Raw genomic sequence first — 20,604 nt, forward strand, 5'->3', positions numbered from 1 at the left:
TGAGAGAGACCTCTCTAAAGATGCTTTGCAACATAATGCTCCTCCAGTGTGTGATTTTTTTTTTTTTTTTTTTTTTTTTTGACGGAGTCCTGAGGAAATGCTACATTCAAATTCATGCTAGTTTTCATGCTAGCTCATAGATTATATCCTGGTTTGCACAAATCTATCTTTGTGGGCTAATTCAAGGGAAATCCAAGCAATGTAGATCCCTGCTTATTCAATTTTTGTGCTTAAAGTAATTCAGACCTCTTCAAATATCAACATTATTCAACAGTCTGTAATGTGGTTTGTGTTGCAGATTGTGCAGGAGTCTCCCTTCCTGACCATGGACCTGCTGGAGTCCTGCTTCCCCTACGTCCTGCTGCGAAATGCCTACCACGCCGTCTACAAACAGAGCATCAGTGCTAACGCATAGATAAAAAAACACACCACACAACAAAGGTTCATCATACTGTTTACCATCAGAGCGTGTAGATGTGTACACAACAACAAATACAGACTAGCAACACATACTGACAACAAACTTAACACACTAAACTATGCCTAAAATGCCTCAACTTAACATTCTGATAAAAGAAACCATCAGTGTGTGACATGTACATAAAAATGTTGAAGCACACAATGCGTGATATTTAAAGAAGATCACAACCAATACACTGAACACTAAAAGAAAATGCAGATCAACAATAATTCAAAAAATCAGACAAACACAAACACTAGCTGGAGAAGGTTGGGATCAGTGTCTTTATTTTAATCATTGTACTTTTTCATGATGTTGCCAGGGACCATAACCATAGCAACACATAATATACCATATGTTTGGTTGGTATAAAAGAACAAAAATATAAATATATAGTATATATATAGTTGACACTAAAATATTTTCTTTCTTTTGTTCCATTTTTCGATAAAGATTTGAGATTTTAGTGACCAGCTGACAACTTTTATGTGGTGATGGATTTGGATGCTTACTTTGGGAATGCACATGATGTGATGTGGGTTATTATTATTTTCTGTTTCGCTTTTATGGAAGAGGGTGGGTGAGGATTCCTGGTGTTGATAACGAAAGAGTTGTTGCTTGTTAATGTAAGTTTACACTAAAATACACACTGACAGACATCCTGAGCAGAAATCAAAATACATTTACACACCAATCTTTCAACATTTCATTCTAAACACAGACATTTGTATAACATGGTGATATTTTCTTTCTTTTTTCAAGCTAGTCGTAACATGAGATTTTTGTGGGTAAAGATATAATATCTGTATTCTACTTTGATGTGAACTGAACTTGTCTGTTTTTAATGTTTATGTTTTGTTATTTTTATGATGATGACAATGATGATGACGATTTGCCAAATGTGTTGACACTAAAAAATTGTGTATCAGGGCTTGAAAGTGGTGGAGTGTTTGGGTATTAATGGGTGAAAGGCCATTTTAAGTGTTGAGTTTAAAGATGGACATTATGGAAACAATCCGCCTGACTTTGCGGCAGCTCGGTTAAACAAAGGAGGGAACACAAGAACTTTTACAGAGGGAACAAAATACAATAAACTTCAGTAATACTACTAAAAACCTAAAGTACACCTGCAAATATTCTTTATAGCTGTTTTAAGTCAAACTCTGGATAAAGTCAAGGTCCAGTAGGTTCTGCTTTTTTTTTCCTCAAGTGGTGAAAATCGGATAAAAATGATCACCTACAAAATGCTTTCTCCAGCCTCTGAAAAGAGGATGGTATTTTGCTTTCTGTGTCTGATTTTTACAGTTGCAGCCTTATAGTGTGGGCAGGCAGCAGGCCCTACTGAAGCAGCTGGAGTGATAGTGCCTTGCTCTAAGGTACCTCTTACAGCAGCTGTCAGGGTTCCACCATACACGTCATGGTTAGATAAAAATGCGCAGTCCAGAACCTTTAATATAGACAAGGAGTACAATTAAATGCATACATTTAAAGAAGTCCTCCACAGAGAAACTTTAAAAGCTGAATTGATCTCACAAACAAAAACCTGGAGCTGCAATAAGACTTAAAATAAATGTAAATACACCCTGGGTGATGTGTTCACTGCATTTCTAAAGTGTGGTTGATGGGACATCCTCCAGTGAACTTTGCATTTAAAGCAGTTAGTTTTGCCACGGTTGATCAGGATTTTTTTTTAAACACATAGGGATGAAAACTTTTACAAAGTGCAGACTGATTTATTTTTTTCTCCATTGAGGCATGGCAAAGGGCTACATAATGAGACACAAACCATGCTCCCTTTATGCCAGCCCTCTGCTGATGTATTACTAACACCAGGGATCTGTCTGAACACTCATACTGCATACTATTTTACTTCGATCTATTTAAGTTTAACTGAAGCAGTTGGAAAGTGAAGTCAAATTAATACTATGTAGCAGGAAAACAAAATAAACTGGGCTGGTCAGCACAGTACTGCGGATAACCACTCTACATATGTTGTGTATATAAGTTAGTAGTATGCATTGTAAGCATGTAAAGACAGATCCATGGACTCATTCTGCCGTTGGATGTAGAATGGTTGCTGTTTTTTTTTCTAACCTCTTCTTTTGTGTCTCTGATTCCACCGTGTAACTTAATGACATGAACAAAATAAACTTTAGGGCTGTGTCAGACCTGAGCTGTGAGTGTGACACTGCGTTGTGCTGAGGTGAGGTGAGGTGAAAACATGGTGTGTGGCAGCGCTTTATTTGAGCAGAACGGTTTTAATTATTAATGCCATGAGGTGACTGCAGTCTTACCCTGATTACACTGAGGATGACGCAGAGACTCTGTCAACAGGCTGCTTTGAAGTGTCACGTTTTGCCACTTAAAAGTCATCTGAACTAATCCAAAGCAAATATATCAAAAGGAGGTAATAAAAAACAAATAAAAAGTCTTATTTGTCTGACATTAGTCCATTAACACTAAGTTTATGAAAGTCATAAAACCTGCTAATAAAAATGAGTTATTCAACAGGTCATTACCAAAAGACTGAAGATGAATTTACATGTGTTTATCAATTCTTTAAAACCTTTATTTTTGGTATCATACTGGGAAGACAAATTAGAGCTATTTTGAACCATTTATATATAGTGAACCAAGTCCTCACCAGTAGGCACTGTTTATACGAACCCTATAATCTAATTATATTTTTACCTTTTTTTTTTTTTTGAGAAGTTACAGCCCAAATTCAAGGTGGAGGAGGGAGGCGGTTCGACAGAAGTCTCAAGATTAACTGAAATCCTTTTAGTCCCTTTTTTTTATTCAAGGTTTGACACAAAATTACTTGTTTTCAGAAAAGCTGTCACAATTTGATAAAAACGAGAGAATATCATAAAATATCTATATAAAGAAATCTTGACATTTATTTCTGAATAGTTGTGATAACTTGCAGTAGCCACTAGAGGGCACCCACAATTAAATTTATATCGTGAAAGTAGTCATGTGTTGTAGTTGACATATAAATCAATGCTTACACTTTACTGTGTCTAACTGGACATGAAGAAAAACAGAACAATTAACATTACTGGCCTGTTACTTCATCCAGTTTATTTTATAAACAAGTCAAAACCAGTGCTGGTCAATTTTAAACTGTTATTTATCTTTCATTTTTAAAGAATCTGTCACGTTAGTAAAACAGTGTGTGATAAAAATTAAAATGGCAAACTCTACATCAATAAAGTCAAACAGTTGTTTTGTCTTAAAGCTTGAAAAAGAGTGACGAGCATTTTGGAATCAAACAAGCATAAGCACTTCTTTAATAGCAGACATTTCAAACTTAAGGTAAGTACAAGCAATACTAAAACACCTATGCTCATGAGTACAGCCTTTAATGTTACTAGATGCATCAGTGTATTTCCTGGATTTCTTCATAATGACAGTACATTGCTTCTGAATTGGCTTTAACATAGTGCTAGAAAGCTTATTGTACAGATTATTGCGTCTGTTATGATTATTCCTACAGTTCTACTGTTATGTTGCAGACTTTATGTATGGCACAAATAAAGAAAAAGCAGTCCCACACTAAGGTGAAAAGAAAACTTAAAATTAACAATAAAAAAACCCTACATTTTATTTTTAGTGTTTTACTGACTATTGCATTGGACCATTACTTGTAAAAAAAAAAAAAACCCCAAAAAAACCCATTAAAGACAGTTTATTAGTAGAACAGAGGAGTAACCTAGGGCAAAACTGTTTCAAGGAGAGGTTTAGAGTATTGAAATCGAAATTAAGAATTGCTACAATGGCCTCCCACAATAGATCCATCATGGAGGACGGCTACAAGAGCAGGTGTTGCTACTGTCATTCAATTAGCTAGCACTGACTTCTCAATGTTGAGGTAAGTCAGTCGGTTAGTTTTAAGCTAATATTTGTCTGTAACTTTTCGCTGGGCAAACTCTCACATCAAAAACATCACTTAAAGCTGCTGCTGGTAGATATGGTGTAAAAAAAAATCTACTTTTTTTCTGCTGAGTTTGGAGTAAAGGTCATAATACCCATCAGTACTCATCAGTAAGAGAAGTCATTTGAGATTATGGCGAAATCTCTGTTTTCCAATGCCTATGTATTAAGCAATGTTATTATTCCCCTCGTTCCCATTATGACAGACCAATCAGAGACTCTCCAACCCTCTGTCCTGATTGGTCGAGTGGCGGCCCCACTACGTTGTCCTGATTGGCTGGGAAGCCACTACTTCCTCAGAGAATGCACACAACCATAGACATAATAAAGAGTAGACGCTACATCGACCGCTACTACCTATTGGCGCTGAGGAGCCGTGGGGCCGCCATCTTGGTCCGGTCACCCGCTCCTCCAGTGTAATCTGTTTGGCAGGCGCAATTCAGTGTCGGGGCATTTAATCAATCATAACTCGCTGAATACTAAACTGATTTTCATGCGAGGGTTTTTTTTTCTGCAAACGTCATACATGTAGGTATGATACAGGACATATGGTTTGGCGTATTTTAATATTCATAGTGGGCTTAACAGTAATAGAATATTCTGATATGTGATATATGTGATGTATGTTTAGGTATTTTGCCGCACAGTGCTCTGGCATCTTGGAGTATCTGCTGCTTCAGTTTACGTTTACAGGTAGGATTATGGGTAGGATGACCGGACCAAGATAGCGGCCATATTCCTGCGCCCCAGCAGCCACTACTCTACTCTTTATATGTCTATGTGCACAACAATCTTTTGTGGGCGGGGTTACGGGAGCAGAGAGGGGAGGGGTAGTGTTGACATTAGAAATCTCTCTCAGATCTGATGTTTATATCACGACTACCAACAGCAGCTTTAAATGAAGACAGTTAATAACTTCAAACTGCTAAACTTAAGCAACTTAAATTAAGGTCGGCCAAAGGTTTCTAATTATAGCAGATATGACATTGACTGAACTCTCAGATAGTAGACGCTCGCTAATAGACCAGAGATAAAATTAAACTTTTCTACATTTCTATCTTAGGGGGAAATTTAGGGGAGAAAAAATAACTAAATAATGATAGTGACCAATTGACAAAGCAGCAGAATAAGTTTTGCTCCAGGAGTTTGACATGTTGACTGTAAGACTGTTGAACTGTTGTATAGACAGAGTTGTTTTTGAGAAATTGTTGCACCACCCTTGTGAGCAGAGCGACAGGGCAAACAACGGTCTGCTTTCAGTTTAGAAATAAACTTTGGGTTTATATATTAGTGTAGTCTGTTTTGCTGAGTCATGTTAAGTTGACGAAGTGAGATCTGTCAGGTTTTTGCACCATGGCTACTTCCATGTTAGTTAACTACAGCTGGTAAGTTTCTCAGCCCACTTTAGTTAGAGGATTACAACTGTCTCTTGATACAACTCCCCCACTGAATGAATGTCTAGTCATATAGGTGCTCTGCCTGAGAAGGAGGCCACAGTCTGTTGGTTTGTCCAGAGTATTACAGATGGCAGCATCTTCTGTGCTGAGGTTACCGGCTCAGCCATCCTGAGTGTTGGTTTCCTCCTCGTCCTCTTCAGGTACAGAAGTTTTCAGCTTACCTAAAACGATAGCGTGATAACTCAAATTAAATAATACTGAAAAAAATGACTTAATATTTTTGATAGTGCTCTGCTCACCCTGTTTACTTCAGAAGTATAACATTCACTGAAACACTGTATTTAGGTACAGTTATGAGGTTGTTTTTCTTTTGGTACTTTCATTAAATTCCCTCATTTTGTTCCACTTCTGCGTCAGCTCCACATTTCAAAGCAACATAAAATGTACATTTTTTCTCCACTACTACATTAAATGTTCAGATCATTTTTACAAAGTGCCATCACGTAATATGTAATGATGAATTGACTGAAGTACCCACTAACACATTCAACACTAACCACCTTTACCAGTTACAACTTAAAAGGTATTGCACAGAATGTATTACAATATAATAATGAGTATTTCTAGTGAAAGATAAAAGAGTAGATAAAATAGATCTGTTTATGTGATACTTAAAGTTTTCATACAAGTAGACACACACTGCTATGATCTGTTGTAAAGCAGGGGATATATTTAGTAGTGGGGTGGTGGTTATGAGAAAGAGTGAGAGGGTCCTGAAGGGGTTCTGTTTCTAATAACCACTCACTCACTTTGCATTATCACGCTTATTAACCAACTAAAGATAAAATAAAATAATCCCTCAGATTCAACAGCTGGTAGTGCCTCCATGACAATGATATTCTTATCAGCCTCGTGGCAGGTTGAATAAACATCAAACTCAAAATTCTCAATTCAAGTTGAATTCTTAAAATTATCCTGCTTTACTTATACTAAACTTTACATTTTCATTCACAGTAAAGTCAAATATATTAGCTTATTTTTATTGTCATTGTGATTCTCAACAGCAGCACCGGTATAAGGTCCTCTTTGCCGTGACTTTAACGTTTGCCTTTCTTCCTTACTCAACCAGTCCTGTAGCATGGCTAAAGCCCAAACCATGTTGTGGTTTGTGGTTGCTTCATTTTGTCTTCTTTTTTGTTGACATCTCTTGCTCATCTCAATGACCTGCTTGTTTGTTTTATCAACTCTTGCTAATTTCTGTGCTGTTTTCCTTCTCTTGTCTGCATTTCTCTGCTGGTGACTGATTGGTTATTAACCACAAATCTTAAGTTTGGTGCACTCTAAAGAAATTGAAATTAATTGTTTATAAATGTAACTCATCTGATCTGGTTGGCTTCACTCTTTTAATTCATAATGAATCACTGCTGACAACAAGTTCGACCAATCAGTGTTAAGTATTTAGCTGGGTGTAAGACAACCTGATAATAACATTACATTTTACACATAGTGTACTTCCTTTTTCATATGTAACTAGACTTGACCTCTTGTGTTTTGTATTGACATGCCAGAAACACTGTTATAATTCATTCCATGAGTAAAGCACCCAGTTACCAAGATATGTTCCTGTGTTTGGCTGATTATCTCTATGACACTGAAATGTTTATTCCTTTCTTTCAATTTGGTATGAAATATGTATCATTTCCTTATGAATCCTAATATTTGATCTTCAGTAAAGTATTTCAAACTACTCCTGATACATCCATGATTTTTTTGTCATTTCACATCGTTACTCCTTGTTAAGTAGTTCCATATACGGCCATAACAACCAGACTCTGAGAATGACAGGCAAGGTAATAACAACGGAGGAGACATCTATTGAACTATATTTCTTATCTTATAAATCTTCACCTTTCCATCGGCATGTTGTATGAAACTTCACTTGGAAGTAAAAAACATGTGTAACAGCAAGAAATTAATCACTTTCAAATCCTCAAACCCTGGACATGTTGTTAAAAAGGAGTATTATTTCCAAAAGTCTGAAGAACCATACTATTCTGATTAAGGTGTCTTTCTTCTCTTCATCCTGCAGCACATGTGCAGATATTTAGGCTCTACAGGCCCATATGATAAAAACACTGGGGCGCACACTCATTCACAAACACACAGAGACATTTCAGCTGTTCATGCAGTGACAGGGAATGCTGATCTCCAAACAACAGGGTCACACAGATGTATTACACAACAGGAAATGCAATGTATGTTTTCCTCAGCAGGAAATGCAATGTATATTTTCCTCAAGTGATGGTGCACACAAACACAATGATGGTTTCCTTTCTCATACCTTTGTTTTAACCTCAGACTTTTAAAGGTTTTATCTCTAAATAGTAATCCCAGTGCTCAGTGAAGTCTTTGCTGTGTCACATTTTGAAGTTTTCCACCAAACAATGTAAAGGTAGGGAAACATTCAAAGTACCTTCAGTCTCTTTAAAAACGTTTAGTTTCAGCAGAATTATAAAGGATTAAAACGATGTGACTTTCACCAAAAGATAAAAGCTCACACATCCAGTAAACGTTTGAATATAGTACATCTTTATTCACAAGCAAAACCTCACCATCATGACCCACAGTAATTAAATTTAACAGATTTACCACATTTAACTTAAATGTCTATGTACGTGTGTTTGTATTAGCACATGAAAGTGAGGAAGAGTCAAATCAGAGCGTACAGTATTGATGTGGAGCACAGGAGTAAAGCAGTAATGTTGATTGGGTCAGATGAAGTACGCTGACTAAGAGAGAGGAGGTTAGTTATTGGGAGGCAAAGAGATGACAGGGAGTAAAGGTGGCTATCGAGAGACAGAGTCTGGACTTGACGCTTCCTTGCTGTTGTCGCATGACAAATCTGAGAGAGAAGTAGAGAGATGGGGGTAGAAATTGAAGGAATCATGGGAAGACAAAGAGGGAGAGACAGAGCTGTTAGTGCTGTAAGTGGTTGTTATGGAAAGGTAAACAGAATGAATTATTAGTAACAGACTGTGTGGATACAGAGTGTGTGTAAAAGTGTGAGATTTTTTAGTCTTATGAACTGTAGAATAATAGAGTGTGTAGAAATATTACAGTATGCAAGCAGTGGACACTATGTCATATGTATCCCATATTTCAATGCAGAACAGACAACAGTGAGTTGTGTGTTTTACATTTTCATGTTCAACATGCAGAATATGTGTTTAAGGTTTAGTTAGATTTAAAAACCAAAACTATACTGGATTAAGTTAGAGATAAGAGTGTGATTAGGGTTGAAAAATTACAGTACTAACATAAGTGTCCTTTACTCAATCAATGCACATTACTTTGACTTCTTGTTCTAAGCGCTTGCACTTGATTGCCACTCCAAACAGTATTTTGTCTGCCAATGCAAAATTTGGAACTGTAACATTATGATGGCCTCCTGAAATTGTTGCCTTGATTTTAACATAAACTGGGATGTAGTAAACATGCACACTTTATACAGTCATATTTTTTACATTCAACTTGTCCTCTCAGGAAAATGGCAGAAATTAATCTAGGCAGCTCTGACTTCAAGTCCAGCCAGCAAACAGCAGATATCTAATTTGAAGCTTGCATTAGAAGTCACAAACCTCCCAAAAGCTTCATGTTCGTTTAATAAATTATTTTACTTCTTAAAGTGTAGTATTGGTCCGATCAAATCTGATGGTTGCCTAATTGGATTTTATAATCATTCTATTTTTTTTTTAATTATCTGGAAATTATATTGTAATTTGCTGATTTAGCTTTTCAAGGTTTTGTTGAGCATATGATATATCTAGCTGAAGGTGGTTATTATACTGTATGTATACTTGTCCATTGATGTATACTTATGCATGTATTTGGCATGAGAAGGGCCAATAGTATACGCCACATAACACTGAATATAATGTGTATGCACATGTAACTGAATTACTGTCATTGCTGACATCTAACATTAAAAATGAAATTCTCTTTGATTAACACCTTAAAAAAAGTATCATGACTTTAATGGTTTGTAGTACTTCTATGTTTTACCCCATATTTTGTTTCAGTGTTGTGTTGTCAACAGTTTAAACACTGCTGTTTCGCTGACAGATTTGTATTTGATTTGGAGTGTACTGTCTGATAATGTGTATAAATATTTCTCTGTAGGAACAGTTTACCCCCTGCACTGTTGCTTTCTGCCACGCCCTTCTCCTGATTGGCTAACAGCAGACTTGGCTCATTCCCATTGGCTTCTTCCTGCCCATTGTGGTTGGGCCACAGAGTAGCGCTTGCATATAGCTGTGCTGTGATTGGGCTCAGCTGGCCATCTGCCTCACAAAGCCCCGCCCCTAGAAGGTGCTGCTCCACCCCCAGCTGAAGCTCTGGGGAGAGAAGAGCGCCTCTGGTGGACAGGTCTCAAACTACAGACATGTTGAAAAAAACAGAGGAGAAGCCAAAATAACAAAACAAAAACATAATTATAAATTTGTAAAAATAAAGCTTTAATTTACAAAATGGATTAAAAAATGATTATAAAAAATAGCCTCAGATGAGAAGAGAAGGTTCAGTTGCTCTTCCTGCTATCTTTTACACTTAGTTAAAATATTTGATAAAGACTGGAACTTTATTCCATTTAAAATAATCCCTGTTGATAATCTCATTGGATAAATTAATAAATGCAAGCGTGGTGAGAGGCAGTAACTCATGAGCCTGTTAGCTAACAGGCCTACACGTTGAAACACACACACTCACACATCCCCTCCCCCCCCCCCCTCTCTCTCTCTCTCTCTCTCTCTCTCTCTCTCTCTCTCTCTCTCGCTCAGACTGGATCAATAATAGAAAAGCTTTTACTGTCTCCACTTCTCGGAACCAACTCAGTACATCAGCTCTGCACTCACACTTACATTGAATATGTTTTTTTCATTACTTCCCTCCTCTCATACATATACTTTTTTCTCTTTAAAAAAGATATCTCTTTTTTAAAAATGTATCTGAAGACGAATGTATACACCCTGTAAACTGTGGAGCTCAACAGGAAGGCTGCAGCAGCTTCCTCTGGCTCTGTAACAGTTTTATGAATTATTCAGTACAAATGATGATCATGATATAACAACAGCTCTTTTAGAGATAAAAGCACCAATCAGGCAGGGAGAGCATTTTCCTGTCTAGTATGTGCTGTTTTACTATTGCAGAGACAACAGAGTACACAAACTTATGTAAAGTATATGTCACCTTAAAGTAAACAACACCGCTAGTACCTCTTCTAACATACTAACATTGCTTAGCCGTGATAAATAGATGAGATCTATTTAATAAAATCAACTTTGACCACTGTTATCAGACAATACGTTTTTTAGAACAGCTTTGTTTGCGAGCACAAATCAGCCAGATGTGATTTGTGCTCCGAATCAAGAATGAATTCATATCAAGTTTTAGTTTTTTAAGGCCTTTCAGTGGTAATGTTCCTGCATGCTTTAACATACACTCATATTCTTGCTGTCTTTTCACTTTATACATTTAATGTGAGAAAAAGCTAGGTATTAATCCAGTATGCTTCTAAACCCTAAAACTGTGTGGTCAGTTCTGTTGTTCAGAATGGTCAGATGAGTGAAAGGTGAGGTTATGTGGCTGAACACAGCCTGGCTGTGGAAACTTTAATGCTCTTTGTGTCATAGAAATAAGTTTAAATTGTATTTTTTACAGATTTAGTTCAAGTTTCTAACAACAAAGTAAGCAAATGCTTAGCAGCACTAGAAAACAGTAGTAGATTACATTCATGTTTTTAGCTACAAATTATAACCAATGTCTTTTATGAGAGATGCTTACTGATATAGACTTATATTAAATCTAAATTAATTTATTACTTCCAATAAATAGGGTTTTTTGTTCACAGCCCCACCAAGACTCAGAACAATCACAACTCAATGAGCTAACTTGGGACTCGATTTAAGACACCGCCTTACCCCAATCACCACCATCCCCCATCACCCTGCCAGCTGAACCTACTGATCTGAGCTGAACAAATATAGGAGAAAAAAAAAAGAAAAACAGAAGTGGAAGTAAAACCAGGAATATCTACAGATAAGGCAGAGCAAGACAAACAGTGAGTAATAGACCAAAACAAACAAAGCGTATATAAACAAACATATAGATACCACAGAACTAAAGAGGGGAGGACAGAGCCTGGGTGTATCCAGCTGCAATAAAAGCATCACTACATAACATTACAGACTTTATAAAAGGGCTCAGAATATGTCTGACATGTATATTTATATGTAATCTGAATGTTAAACAGTTTCATCACTGCATTAGCATTTCTTATACTAAAATAATGTCCTGCTCGTTGGACAGTCACACCTAAGTCAGACAATGATGACTACTAATATCTGAAGGAGATAGAAGCAGGACTTGTTGCTTATAATTAGAAATTAAGAGGTCTTTTGCATGGAGGACATACGGTGTGTTAGAAATGATGTGCACAATGGGAAGCTTCTTTTCTGAGGCTGTTATCTCCGGGACCTTTTCACAAATGTTTATAGGCACTTGTGCAACTGATATGTTTACTTTCTATCAGTCTTGCCTTATGTTTTAGTTTGCACTTTAATGCTATCAGTAGCATCTTTTTTGTTTATGGCATTATGTCCTGCACACATCTCTGCTCTTCCATTTTCCCATTAAAGGGGTGACATTTTAATGGAGATTGAATGCAGAGAGACCTGAGATGCACCAAGTAAATCCTCCTCATAATCCTCTCCTCAAGGGGGAAATTGATTTTTCTGCTTTGCATCTGCAAACCAGATTCTATATATTTCAGTTGTGCATTGTGCATATTCTGAGGCCTTTTTTTTTTTACCTTTCATGGAGGGTGGGGCGTAGGTGCTCTGCTTCCTCTGAGAGGCTTCTGAGCCCTGACAAGGAAAAACAGAAAACATGGCTTCAAACAGTCACAAAGTCAGAGAGAGATAAATGATTTGAAATGTTCAAATATGTCAAAATGTTAATTTTCCTGATGTCATTATGGAGAAAAGTTATAGAGAAACTCCAGCTTCCCAGACAAAACATTATTTATCAAGCCCAGTATCTTCTTTCTGACTTGACGCAATGAACTATTTCTCATGTTTTGATCTCGTAACATGTTTTAGAGTTTAATCACATTATTTCTCAAACAATCAGTCATGAGATTTTATTTATCTGCTTCAATAGATCTGATAGTACAAGTTGAGCCGGTAAACTCAGGAGTGTATAACATTCTCAATTTTAGAGATTTTAAAAATGATTATTGTGTTGTTAATTTTAAATGGATGTTTTGTAGGAGACCATATATTTAGCTTTGAGGTCATGTGTCTATGTGAATCTTAAATTGGAAGCTCATCCTCTGACACACCCTGCATTTGTTTGTACATTGACAAAAATATCAAAACAAACCTGCGACTCCCCGCTCGCATTGTGTTGATCTCCGACATCTACAGGAGAGAAGAGACAGCAATATTAAGATCTGTCTTGTAATCCTCACAGGCAACCCCATCTCATAATAGTCACATTTATTTACTGCTCAACAGCTTTTGAAATGATACTGTGGTGACAATTGCATTGCTGCTCGATGACGTTCACAGACAATCTTTGTTGACAGAAGACTTAATATGTATCTCTATGGATTTGCATGGATGGTGGTTTGAGTAGAAAGCAGGTGTAGAAACTTTTGTACTGTCTTACTAGAGTCTGCGTGCTAGCATTTACAGTTTGCGCTTCACTTATATGCTAGATATTTCAGGTTCAGGTTCAGGTTACTTTAATTGTACCCGTAGTAGGTAAACTTGTTTTGCAGCTAGTGAGATGTTAGGTCATTACAGAATTACAAGACAGATGCCAAACAGAACAAACTACTTTATGTGCTAAACACACTAAAATAACCTTACATTGTTTATCCAACATTAGTTATATTAATTGAAGCTTCAACAAGTTGTGATAGATTTTTGATGATAAAAGCCTTTCCAGTACAAAATGAACTGTATGTACTAACTGTATGCTTAGTTATGACAGCATATATAATGCAACATCTTGATAACACTGAACAAATATATTACATTATCATTGTTTACTACAACTCACGGTCATATTACATACCCATATTTATTTTATTTATTGCTTAATCTGTCATTACCAACCATAATCACACCATGTCAACCTGTCACTACTGAATCCTTTTTAATACTGCCTGTAATTACTGCTATTTAATCTAAATTCCATTTGTAGCATTGTATATATCTAAATTCTATTCTATCTTTATTTATCTCTTTTTATTTTTACTTATTTTATTTTTACTTATTGAAACTTCTTCTTGATTGTACTTATGTCTGGGTTGCTGTAACAACAGAATTTCCCCTCCTCCACCAGGGGATCAATAAAGTAATATCTTATCTTATCTTATCTTATCTTATCTTATCTTATCTTAATATGCCCATTGGCCCATATCCACAATTTAACAGGAGACTGTCCCAGCATGCCTTGTTGCCCACCTGCCAATATTTTTGCTATAAAATGGAAAAATTATTTTAAATCATGATTCCTTCAAAATGTATTTGCTGATGCAAATTCGTAGAAAACAGGGAATCTAACACTGTCCCTCAGTCAGTCTGCTGTCACTCTTTTTATTTGCTTCAGAGGATGTGTCTGGTTCCGCTTCCATTCAGACAGATTATCAGTCCAGTGATAATTCATAGATTGATATTGAGCTGAATGGATAATAGATTTGGAATCTGTAGTCTCGTGGCACGATTTATGGTTTCAAAAGTGTTCTGGTTTCCTTTTGTAGTCTGAGTATTAGTGTTTCAGGGAGCTTTGGTTATATGCATGGACAGTCCAAACAGTCACAAATACCTCTGTAATGTAATACAGTCGCAATTTTTCCATCATCTGACCATAAATTAAGTTTTTTTTATCATCATCAGATGATACTCAATGAGTTCCCAGATTATCATCTGGCCTGAGTCAAGTCAGGCCAGTCACAACCATTTCACCTCCTTTGATAAATCTTCATGAACCCCATGATGGCTGCAGCTAATGTTGAACACCTTTAATCTGTCATGCTAGTTTTAAGGATCTGACAGCAGCTCTCATTACATGTAAATGGTGAGTGTTCGCTAATGAATATTGTCATGCTACACTACCATGTATTTTGTTTAACCAGAATCCATATGAATTTGATTTTGAAAGTAGCTACCCAGTGTAGCAGCCAATATTATAAAACCTTCTTCATTGCTCTCATTGGCTCAAGTTTCCAATCGCATTTTTGTCAAGTGACTCGTCGTGTTTCATTCGTAGTAAGCATTGGAGTTATGGGGCGTGGTCACTTGAAGTGAAAGGTGGATCTGGCTGGCTTTCTGCTGGACATCTTTAAAGCCTATTCAGTCACTGAATGTAGCCCCATGGCTACATTTGGGTTGTTAGTGGATGTTTTCATTCACAAATCTGACTATAATTGAACCTGGGGCAACAGTACTTACTCTATTGCTGCCCCGCCCTCTGGAACTCCCTCCCCAAACACATACGCAACTCCACCAACCTACAAACATTCAAATCCCACCTCAAAACTCACCTCTTCAGAACTGCTTTTAACTGTTAATGTTTTTATATCCACTGTGTTTCTATTTTGTTTCTTTTATTGTGTCTTTTATTGTGTGCTATTCGTGAAGTGTCTTTGAGTTCTGTGAAAAGCGCTTTATAAATAAAATGTATTATTATTATTATTTATTATAATAGAGGACTGAGATCAAGCTTCTTCAGTGAGCAAAATTCCAGAGTTGCACTGATATTTTCACACTAAGTAGCCATACTGGGCGTGTTAGCTCATTCACTGTTTGTTATACAGTTCTTTACTTGACATGCACACAAAGTCAGGATAGCTGGCTTTTCCCGGAGAGACTACAGTGAACAGCAGTGATGAGATGACTAGGTTTTCTTTTAAATATCAACCCACGCCTCTCTCACCAGAGATCACACGAATATGTGCTGAGTTTGTCACACTCGAGAAGCTCTCTTAGCTTCCTGGGTCAGATGCTTACCCAGTTGTGGTCGGTGACTACTATCAATATAATCTCACCCTGTGGGAAATATATGGGTAAAAGCTTAACCACCTGCTAATTAACTAGCTACAGGTGGTAACTGTTTAGCTTTGGTAACATCTGTGGGCCAACCCCTTACTCCTCTCCGGCACTATTCTCTCATCTAAATATGATCACTCTGGGTCCAAAAATCCTACAAAGCAGCAGCAAAATCACAAACTCAAGGCTTCATATAGTCAAAATACAATGGATGACCTCAGTGGCCTCCTCCATCATTTATACAGTCAGGGATCTTTTTGGCACTTGCTGATAGTGCCCCCAATAAAACCCTACATGTGCTGAAAGGCTCAAGACTCAGCAGGAGTTTGTGTACTGTCAACATAAAGAACAACTTTGTTATTTATTATTTATGGTGATTTGTTCACGTTTCTTTTGCTGCTAGCTAACTTGAAAAAATTACAAGTATTTATTGAAGTCTAAACAACAACTGCATCTGCAATTCACTGAAAACAACCTCAGACATAAACTTGGCTCTGTGAATGTATTTGTTTCAGGTCAGGAGAGCACATTCAGTTCTTGTTTTCACAGCTGCCACCTGCTTCCACTCTACCCATTGACTGTTCAAAATTAAGAATGAAAATCCAGCAAACACTTTGATTTCTGTCTAAATATTTAAGATACCAAATCAGTGTCTTGTCCTGTTCTGTTTGTATTTCCAGTCCTCCTGCAGTTTTGGAAAACCAACAGTCTTGTCCTTTGATTTCCTTGAAGAAGAGGAAAAATGGTCTGCTAGAAAACTCCTCAGGCGCCTGCAGAGCTTTATACAACTACACCGTGAAAAAAATGGAATAAGGCCGATTATTCAATCAGTAAGTTCCTGTGTACAGGGATTTATAAGAGCTTGGAGGCCTCCCATACACACACACACACACACACACACACACACACACACACACACACACACACAAAAACACACACACACACACACACACACACACACACTTCAGGCATCCATCAGTCCAGCCTGCACAGTGAGATCACTTACCAAAAGCTGCAGCACAAATCTAATAAAGGTTCCATTATAGCTGCCGCTTTTCAGCTCTCTCCTTATCCCCCCTGCTGCTTTTATCCCCCCGCCCCCCCCCCCCCCCCCCCCCCCTCTCTCTCTCTCTCTCACTCACTATCTCTATCTCTATCTCTATCTCTATCTCTGTTTCTCTCGCTCTCACCTGTGCCAGGTTGTCTGTAGATCTGCAGAGAGGCAGGAGTTGGTCTTCTGCGACGGATCTGATGTAAACAAACAAACACAAAAATTATGTTTCAATAGTTCTCCCTTTAAAAACCCTGGGTTTTGATAAGTCCTCATTCCAGCCCTCCATAACGAAACGTGTGGCGTTTCTTTATTTCTTTCTGTAAGTATAAGAACATTTCCTTTATGATCCCTTGCTTCAAAAACATATCTGTTGTTTTGTCCTCCATCGTTTTAGTCACTGCAATCATTTGAGTGTTTTAACAGCTGTTGGTTGTCAATTACTCTTTCTGGGTTTTCGTTTTTATTATCATTGTTCTATGTTTTATTTCTCCTCTAACAATCTATCTTTGACTTTTCAATTTAACCTGACAGGTTTCCGAGTAATAATAAGGCTTTTAAAACACAATATTCAGCACACTTTAAGTTATCTAAATTACCTACTGGAACTTATTGTCCCAATTATTACATTGTTAAAACACATAGTTAAACACACTCCTGTGGCTTTATGGAAACAAGATTAGGAACATTTCATGTACCTCCTCAAAACTAAGGCTGCCCAGCATCAAATTTCAAGAACAGCACAATGAACATTACGTCTTACTGACCACTGCTGGTCCTCATTCTTTTAAATTGTAGCTTGTGAATGCACCTTTTGAATAGATTCCTCTGGATATCAAAAGTGAACCTTTGCCTGCAAACACTTGTTCCAAAACTTCTCTCAAATATCTCTTGTTTATTCAAAATAACGTCTCCAACAAGTTTCCTCTGCTTGGGTCAGTTCTCACACTGTAGGAATGTAAATGTTCGTTGTCATTTTAAAGAGGGGGGGGAGTATAGTTTACAAGATTGTATCTTGTAAAACCACTGCTATTTATCTCTGACTTCTGTAAATGCTGACGGTTTCCAACACAGGGGCTCCCCAAACAGGCACAGAGGGGCCCTCATCTGTCACTATTCATTACCAGCTTCCTTAGGAACCAACAACTTCCGTTTTACATCGCCTAAACACTTCATTAAGACGTCAGCAAAGCAACGCACAGCCAGCCTTACATAGAGAGGACTGTTTTCACTCCCTGCATCGATGTTTAAGCTTCTGTTTCTTGTTACTGTAGGAGCCAGTCAGGAGAATTGCAACTCTGATACTCTTGGAGGCTTTACGTCTGTGCTGTACTGAACTTTTTGCCTACTCATGTTTGTGTGAGAAAGCTTATATTCAATGTTTCCCATTATGCCTCATAACCCCTCAAGAGATTGGGCGTAAACTTTTTGCAGTCAGCTACAAATTGTCCTTGATTGGGATGAATTAAACCCAAATTATGTAGCTTGACCCTTCTGGGAAGTCACGTTCCGAATAGTAGCTACTTGTTTACTAAAGTAAACAAAGACAAGCTAGAAAGAAAGATTTTTCTAACAGTTTGAGTGTTTCTAAAACATTTGAAATAATGGTCGCTACACAAAATATCTCTGAAATATAGAATGAACCATCATAGTTTGTTTTTATTAATGTTAACTAGTTTTACAGGGTTTTTCCCCAGCACCACCCTCTGACAAACACATACAATGCCTATTAAAACTGTATGCAAATAGACCTGAGCATAAACCAGCTTGCAAAACACTCAAACATGTCACATGTACGGCCACTCAAATATGAAAGACCCATTAAATACACATGCTGTCACCCAGATACACACAGCAGTTTTAATTGCACAGACTTATGCACACATGCTGGTCTGCACCCACACACAGAAAATTCCTGACAAGACTCACAAGATCACAGATAGAAGCCCCATTCAGCCCCCTTATCCATTAACCCACACTGTCCACCCTGACTCAGTGACACACACACATGCTCAGATACTGGGACACACACACTCACATGTTCGGCAGCCTGTGGGTCCAACTGTCCCTGCAGCGGAGGCACAGCAAACTGGATCTTCTTCGGACTGCTGGGCTCCATTATTACTGACTGAGAGATAGAAAGAAAGACGGACAGAAAGAGAGAGAGCGCATGTGTGTGAGTGTGCGTGTATGTGTGTGAGTGTGTGTGTGTGTGTGTGTGTGTGTGTGTGTGTGTGTGTGTGTGTGTGTGTGTGTGTGTGTGTGTGTTTGTCAAGGAGGGAGGGAATAGCGAGGGAGGGAGTGGTCTCCCCTCGGCCGATGGGATCCATTATCACTAATTGACAGACTTGCTCTGAGAGAAAGGAAGAATAGTGGGCTAGTCACTCAGCACTTTCTGAACATGCTCTCTGACACAGGATGAAGAAGTGCAATGATGTCATACATGTTTAAAGGAGTCATTCTTCTGTGATTAGTGATTTTATTTTGCACAGTAATAATCACACAAAGTGCAAACACCTGTCTGATTCCTGTTAAGTAACATTTTACAGCTTTGACTACACTGCTAGCAGCCACTGTTTGCTTGAAAGAATATGGGAACCTGTAAAACCATCTTGGACCAAATTATACTCCAAACTACACATTATATATTTCCATGCACAGTCTTCACTAAAAATTGACTCATTAATCATAGGCAACCAAAAACCAAAACATGTATTGAAACACATTTGTATGTAAATATAGAATTATGAAGGATAGAGAAATAGCAAAAACCTCATGCTAAAAATAAGAGAAAGTCAAAAAATCAACTTTATTTATGATGTTGTCATTCAAATAAAAAGGTGATGCTTGAAACACATTCCAAACATATTTAATGTTTGATATGTTCACAATATTTATAAAATAAACAGGACTTTTTCCAGAATGAGCAAATTCTTGTTAGTTAAATGTTCTTATATTTATTTAATTTGATACAGTGTAATCTGGTTGTATCATAAAAAAAACAATTAAAATTTTCAGAATAAAGTGAGACTATATTTACACATTCCTTTAAATTTTCACCCTCACTTGACAGTCAGATCCAATGACCACTCTAATAGATGCAACGTTTTAACAACAACCATATATGAAAAAATCTTAATACGAAAATTATAAAACTTGTATTTTTTACATCAATAAGACATATAGAATATAGAACATTTTACATTTATACATACATTTGTAATGTATAAACATTTATATATAGTTTTCTTCATCTTAGTCCAGCATGTTAGCATGTTTAAGCTCCTGTGTGGAGTTTTTAATTGGTTATGACAGACTGAAAATAATTGTGATTCCTCTTTATGAAGGCGAACAGGACTATCAGCAACACAATATGACATTTTAGATTGTAGTTATTAATGCCTGAAACTACTGCAAGGAGGTGGATGTCAGACCATGTGATTGAAGCATGCTGAAAAAACATCCTTTTTTATGTTTTAAACAGAAAATACACTCCAAGAGCAATTTATTTGACTGTTAAAAGAAGGCAGGATAAGATTTTGTCATAAAATGTTGCCTTGGCATGTAAAAGAGAATATAGGCAAAGAGATGAGATACATATTTTTTGTCCACAGGAGGTGCCAATATAGGCACAAATCAAAAGCTGCT

General features: G+C 37.2%; 2 protein-coding genes across 7 annotated transcripts in view; one reads left to right on the forward strand and one right to left on the reverse strand.

The window, feature by feature from the left end:
- Window positions 1-2,640, forward strand: part of nckap1 (NCK-associated protein 1) — a 35,345-nt gene extending 32,705 nt beyond the window's left edge. For 2 of the 4 annotated variants that reach the window (XM_034682660.1, XM_034682657.1), the window contains exon 31: window positions 299-2,640. In XM_034682660.1, the coding sequence (XP_034538551.1) occupies window positions 299-415 (117 nt within the window). In that variant the 3' untranslated portion in view covers window positions 416-2,640. The remainder of the gene's footprint in view (window positions 1-298) is intronic. The other 2 variants (XM_034682659.1, XM_034682658.1) reach the window with 2 other exon arrangements.
- A 2,387-nt stretch (window positions 2,641-5,027) lies between these two features.
- ppp1r1c (protein phosphatase 1, regulatory (inhibitor) subunit 1C) lies at window positions 5,028-19,146 on the reverse strand. 3 transcript variants are annotated; one of them, XM_034681317.1, is made up of 6 exons: window positions 18,995-19,146; window positions 17,096-17,153; window positions 13,231-13,268; window positions 12,659-12,713; window positions 9,984-10,187; window positions 8,362-8,695 (listed from the first exon to the last, which is right to left on the reverse strand). In XM_034681317.1, the coding sequence occupies exons 1-6, from the start codon at window positions 19,073-19,075 to the stop codon at window positions 8,640-8,642; spliced, it is 492 nt and encodes a 163-aa protein (XP_034537208.1). In that variant the 5' UTR covers window positions 19,076-19,146; the 3' UTR covers window positions 8,362-8,639. The 3 variants fall into 3 exon arrangements, with proteins under 3 accessions (XP_034537209.1, XP_034537208.1, XP_034537211.1); XM_034681318.1 differs by lacking the exons at window positions 8,362-8,695; window positions 9,984-10,187 and adding an exon at window positions 5,028-6,014; XM_034681320.1 differs by lacking the exon at window positions 8,362-8,695 and having other exon boundaries at window positions 10,072-10,226.
- Between the last annotated feature and the right edge of the window lie 1,458 nt (window positions 19,147-20,604).

This window comes from Notolabrus celidotus, chromosome 4, assembly GCF_009762535.1.
Source record: "Notolabrus celidotus isolate fNotCel1 chromosome 4, fNotCel1.pri, whole genome shotgun sequence".
Lineage (NCBI taxonomy): Eukaryota > Metazoa > Chordata > Actinopteri > Labriformes > Labridae > Notolabrus > Notolabrus celidotus.

Excerpts from the sequence above, each read along its gene's own strand:
- ppp1r1c (XM_034681317.1), bottom strand. The coding sequence starts at position 19,075 with ATGGAGCCCAGCAGTCCGAAGAAGATCCAGTTTGCTGTGCCTCCGCTG. Across the intron at positions 17,154-18,994 it reads ACCCACAGGCTGCCGAACAT|ATCCGTCGCAGAAGACCAAC; the intron begins GTGAGTGTGTGT and ends TGTTTACATCAG. Across the intron at positions 13,269-17,095 it reads CTACAGACAACCTGGCACAG|ATGTCGGAGATCAACACAAT; the intron begins GTGAGAGCGAGA and ends TCTCTCCTGTAG.